General features: G+C 37.7%; 1 protein-coding gene across 1 annotated transcript in view; it reads left to right on the forward strand.

The window, feature by feature from the left end:
* The window catches only part of gcfc2 (GC-rich sequence DNA-binding factor 2), a 57946-nt gene extending 51698 nt beyond the window's left edge, over positions 1-6248 (forward strand). Inside the window, exons 16-18 of the mRNA XM_043683047.1 lie at positions 1697-1843; positions 3647-3795; positions 4852-6248. Of these exons, the coding sequence (XP_043538982.1) occupies positions 1697-1843; positions 3647-3795; positions 4852-4969 (414 nt within the window). The 3' untranslated portion in view covers positions 4970-6248. The remainder of the gene's footprint in view (positions 1-1696; positions 1844-3646; positions 3796-4851) is intronic.
* The last annotated feature ends 7 nt before the right edge of the window (positions 6249-6255 follow it).

Genomic DNA, 6255 nt, shown 5'->3' on the forward strand with positions numbered 1-6255 from the left:
TGGTTGTAGTTGAGTCCCTTGGCCAGTATTGTTCTTTCCGTGTCTGTGAGCTGTCTGTGGGAGAGGTCTTTAACCCAGATATGTGTTGTGGTGTCTTCTTTGTTGTGTGTTAGTTTGGCCATTTTTTTCTTTTAGTGCCGTTTTTTTGTGGTGTGTGGTCCTGTTCTGTCCTATAGTGACAGCCCGTTCTATGGTCTGGGTCCATTCCTGATTAGTGGTTTTTGAAAATAACGACTTTTGGCGCGCAATTTCTTGTCTGTATTTGTGAAGTCTGTTGTGCGCGTCTGTAATCCACTACAGCGGACAGCTGAAACTGACAACCGGAAGCGGCAGGGACAGGCCACTATAAATGCCGGAGGAAACACCACAGAAGCGCTTCACAGGAGGCTCCCAAGCACTGAGGATGTCACCTAGACAGGGGACGAAACGTTTGCAACAAAAATTTCCATCTCGGCGAACAGAACCACAACAACGAGCACCCGAGCTACAAATCATCACCCAAACTTTGAACTCTTATCTTATTAAGCAGCTTCCTGTGTGGCACCTTGTCAAAGGCTTGCTGGAAATCCGAATAGGTCATGTCCACTGTCTCTCATTTATCTAACTTGCTCCACCCAAACTTTGAACTCTTATCTTATTAAGCAGCTTCCTGTGTGGCACCTTGTCAAAGGCTTGCTGGAAATCCGAATAGGTCATGTCCACTGTCTCTCATTTATCTAACTTGCTCGTCACCTTCTCAAAGAATTCTAACAGATTTGTCAGGCATGACCTCTCCTTGACGAAGCCATGCTGACTCAACCCTAGTTTAGATGCATTTCCAAGTACTCCACATTCACATCTTTAATAATGGCTCTAAAATCTTACCAGTGACTGAAGTCAGACTAACCAGCTTTTGTTTCAAGTCTTCTGCTCCCTTAAACAGAAATATTACATTAGACACCTTCCAGTTCTCTGGGACCCTCCTTGATTACTGAAAGATCACAGCAATACCGCTCCAATCTCCTCCAGAACTCTAGGGTGTACTCCATCTGGTCCGAGTGATTTGTCCACCTTCAGACTTTCCAGCTCCCCAGCACCACCTCCTTAGTGATGGCCATTACACATCCCTTTGGCCCCTGACTCTCTCTCGAGGTTATTGTGTGTTGTTGGTGTCTTCCACTATGAAAACTGATGCAAAGTATCTATTCAGTTCCTGTGCCATTTCTATGTTCCCCATTACTACTATTTTCGCCTCATTTTCCAGTGGTCAAGGTCCACTCTTGTCTCTCTCTCTCTTATTTTTTTTAGAAATCTAAAAAGGTTCCTGCATGTTTAGGCCACACTAGGAACCTGCATGAAGAACAAAAGGCACACATTATCTGCATTGAATAAAATAATACTTGGATAAGAGAGGCGGGAGAAAAAAAGTACAAAGGAGGAATATACTTAAATCAAAACAGTTTGTGATCTTGTCTGTGTAATGTGGTTGGGAGAACACTGAGGAAATAATTTGGTAGCACCTATTTATGATTCATGTATTTATTCCAGTTATTTTATAGAATATTCATTAATCTTAGAATAAAATCCATACTTTTATTATGCCTAAAATGACAAAACATGTAATTTTATTCTCGTTGGTTTAATTGACTGTTTTACTGAAATGCTTGACAAATGACATCAGAATTTCTTTTTCAAAAGAAGTTTAATCTGTTTTTAGCTCTTGGGTAATATTCTCCAGTGGGATGGTCTATTACCAGAACATATTCTACAGGACTTGGGTCTAAACAAGCTTCTCAATCGTTACATTTTACTGAGCCTACAAAACTCCCTGAATCATTCAGGAAATATAGACAAGTGTAAAAAGGTAAGTAATAGTCATAGATGTATTACTTGGTAAGTTAATTGGGATGGTGTATGTAAACTTCAAAATGCAACTTTTTAAAAAAAACATGGCTGTAAAATTTAAAATTGTATTGCAGGAAAATTTCCCAAAGTGCTGTTTGTGTAATGGTTAAATTTGGTTTTTCATGTATTCTGATGGATAGTCATGTTAGGATTTATACATCCCATTCTTGCTTGCTGGAATAATGTACCAATTTATAGGGATATCACATTTAATGCTGACTTAAGTACTGATCCACAAAATAATTTCTTGTTGTACCATGTTCTTCAAACAGCTGCTACTTTTGAGAATTCTCAAACATCACACAGACCAATCATAAAGGTCCTTTGAATAAGGGAAACCAACTTCAGCGTGGAAACCGTTGGCATGGTTTATTTATTTATTTCCCATTCTTGATTGCAGTCGATAACGTGGTGGGGAACTGCAGTGCTATACAATATAGTTTTTAAACAATGGAATGCCTTATTGGTCTATATATGATGCAGATTTTTAGAATACTATTCAGTAATTTAAGATACACAGGCTGGTACCTATTAAAGGAAAACCTCATCTTATCGATAGAACCCATAGCTTGAGGGGTACCACTCAGAACAAGCAGTGCTGACGAAAATCCATAGGTTCTCCTATTCTGCCTGCCTGCCAAAGGTATATTGCCAGGGTTCAGACAATGCTAATCAACCTATTGGCCATGTTTTGAAGACATCGTCCATGTCTATCAACTCCAGAAGCTTTTGACTCAGAGGAAGAACACTATCCTGTATGCCTCAACCACAGCCTACAACAGGGTAAAACGACCAAAGAAAAGTTTCATTATCTCTGTACCTGAGTAAGTGAACAGATAGACTGCTCAGTGGAAAATATTTTGATTGATACCGAATTGACAAATTCGGTTCCAGTGTAACTTTTACAATGGTAAAGTGGTGTATTCCTCTGAATTTATTTTTCATAAATGCAGCATTTTCAATGGTCACTCGAAATTTTACAATTAAGCCTAGTGTTAAGTGCTGAAGACGTCATTTGCTGTGGCAGCCAGAATTTGACTTCCAAGCTGCAATAGTCAAACCAAAAAGAGTCTAAAAGCCTCTCATAGTCATACAGCATGGAAACAAACCTTTTGGTGCAACCAGTCCATGTTGACCATAAACCCAAACTAAACCAGTCTCACCTGCCTGCTCCTGGCCCATGTCCCTCCAAACCTTTCCTATTCATGTACTTATCCAAATGTCTTTTAAACATTGTAGTTGTATCCTGATCCACCAATTCCTCTGGAAATGCATTCCACACATGAACCACTCCCTGGGGAGGGGAGTTGAGTCCAAAGCTAGAGGGCTTAAGGTGAGGATGGAGAGATTTAAAAGGAATCTAAGGGGTAACGTTTTCACACAAAGGATGGTGTGTGAATGAAATGAGCTGCCAGAGGAAGTGGGGAGGCTGGCACAATTATAACACTTAAAAGCCATTTTGATGGGGATATCAATAACAAGGGTTTGGAGAGATGTGGACCAAATGCTGACAAACAGGACTAGATTAATTTAGTATATCTGGTTGGCATGGATGAGTTGAAACGAAAGGTCTGTTTCCATACTATACATCTCTAATTCCTTGGTGTAAACTTGACAACCTAATGGCTACAATATTATGAATTTTTGCTTTGCAAATGTCTTAGCTTATTTTAACATTATACTGCCTCTAAAATTGACATCTGTATAACTTGTTTTGATATTGGAAAAGATATATTGACTCTTTTCCTTTTGTTATTTGCAGATAATAGCTTGCTTTCCTAAATGTTGGTTTGAAAATCTTGAAAGACAAAGTAGCATTCCCCAAATGGAAAACTTATGTAGGTATTTGTTGCAATCTATTCGCACCATATATGAAAATAATTCAAATCCAGATATGGAAAACAATGGCAGGTAAATGTTCTAAAATATATTTTCTTGGGGACTTCTCTTGTATGTCTTGATAGTTGGCATTCAGATGTCTATTGGAGATAAATTATATTTTTCCACTTTTATCAATTGTAATGTTATAGAAGAAAATTACAAAATTTATTTTTTCCTCTTTGAAAAGGTCTCATTTCAGGGTGATAGACACTTGCACAATAGCTGTCAGCTAAAAACAGGCCATAACATTAGAAAAAACTGCCTCATCTTGAATCAAGCCTTAAACTAAATAGTGCAAGTATGCCAATTTGGTTGACATTAAATGCTGAACCACAGTTCATATTCTATGTTTATATAATACAACTGTACTTTGTGCACAATCTATTGTAGTGAATGGCTAGGTATCATGATCAGATTTGGGATAGGGGAATTGTAAGTTTTAGAAGTCGTAAAATTGTTGGTGTGCACATATTCTCCTGTAGATCCAATTGTTCAAGAATCAAAAGTAGGCAGCATTCACGGAAAGACCATTTTGACAGTATGCCTGTTGGTTTATTTGAATGGTGTTAGTTTTCATGTTCAACTGAATACAATTAACTCAACCTGAAAAGTCCATGTCCAGTTAACAAAATTAAATCTGCCCCAATGAGTCCATCCAGAACCGTCAGTTGTGAATGTATTAGATTAGATTATTTACAGTGTGGAAACAGGCCCTTTGGCCCAACAAGTCCACACCGACCCGCCAAAGCACAACCCACCCAGACCCATTCCCCAACATTTACCCCTTCACCTAACACAATGGGCAATTTAGCATGGCCAATTTACCTAACCTGCACATTTTTGGACTGTGGGAGGAAACTGGAGCACCCGGAGGGAACCCACGCAGACGGGGGATAATGTGCAAACTCCACACAGTCACCCACCTGAGGCGGGAATTGAACCCGGGTCTCTGGCACTGAGGCAGCAGTGCTAACCACTGTGCTACCCCCATGGATGGTTTATTTACTAACATTTTGTTATGTACAATATACAGAACAACCTCAGATCATTTTAAATCCTTAATTTTCAATTGTTTTGTCTCTCCAGAGAAGAAATGAGAGAAATAGTTCATCTGTTGATCTCAATTCGTGCCTTGGATCATGCGGAGATCATTGTCAACGAGTTTAAATTAGAAGACTTGAATTGGATTTTCAAAGGAAACTGATGAATATGAACTGTCTTTCCACATATTGCTTAATGATTATACCTAAGCAATGAAATTTTTCATCATGATGGTGCATTCAACAATGCTATGACTCTCATCGATGACTGTGGTATAAGGTCAAAAATCAAATGACACCTGGGTTATAGTCCAACAGGTTTATTTGAAATATCGAGCTTTCACGATTCAGCTCCTTCCTCAGGCATGGTATAATTGAGAGGTATACGACAGTATTTATAAGTAAAAAGTTAATTTTAAAAGTAGCTACCCTTGATGAATCCTTTTATCAATTTGGAGGTAGACTGCTGATTAAAATGCAAAATCCAAATTCCTTTCAAGTCTTTATCCCTGGACAATTGAAGGAGTAAGAGATGACCGCTCAGGTTAGACAATGCACTTTTAAGTGTGAGGTCCTGTTTGGAGTCTCTCTGTTTTAAGCTAAGGGTAACTTTTTTTGACAAAAGAAACTTGAATGAAATAATTCCCCTCAGCGTATGTGGGGATGTGAGAGAGAGTGTAAACACGCCAGTGTGTATGTGGTAAAAATTAGGGGAAAAGAAATTGGAACTACTGAAAACCATTTTAATTCCACAATTGTTAAAAATCCTTTTTACAATATATGCAAAGTACAAATTTCTCAATTTGTAGTTTTATGGAAGTCAGATCTGAAAAGTTACTGACAACAACATACATTTTTTTTTGTAGGACTGCATGTGTAATAATTCAAGTGGGCTGACTTGTGATTAGGAACTTCCAAATTGTGAATCATAAGGGATCACTGACTTTCATGCCTTCATTTCCTGTATCAGAATGGTCATATTAAATGTAAAAGCAGTAGCAGCCTGAGTGATTTAAAGTAAAGCTTTTCCCCAAAAAACTGTTGTAAATTCTAATTTTCTTATCCTCATGTACATAAAAACTTTTCATCCAGAAAAAATACCATGGGAAAAATAGTTTCCCTAACTGCCATCTTTGAAAAACTTATTTGGCTTCTTCCTTGATAGTGATTATCATTTTTTCTAGTATTGGATCACTATCCTTCCATGTCTGGATTCAGATTTGTAAAAATCAAACAAATGGGTAAACTTGTTGGAGTATTTACAAGTCTGGATTATCAATTTGTGTAAATTCTTTAAAGACTGTATGAAGTATGGTGTGATAGACATTTCATTTTGCTATATATAATTTATAAGAAATGTTATTGTTCAATAAATCAGTTTTCCAAGATCTGTTGCAATTTCATTTTGTTTTTCAACAAAGTCTTTAAGTTTATTATCCCAATCAAGAAC

This window comes from Chiloscyllium plagiosum, chromosome 3 (genome assembly GCF_004010195.1).
Source record: "Chiloscyllium plagiosum isolate BGI_BamShark_2017 chromosome 3, ASM401019v2, whole genome shotgun sequence".
NCBI classification, from domain to species: domain Eukaryota; kingdom Metazoa; phylum Chordata; class Chondrichthyes; order Orectolobiformes; family Hemiscylliidae; genus Chiloscyllium; species Chiloscyllium plagiosum.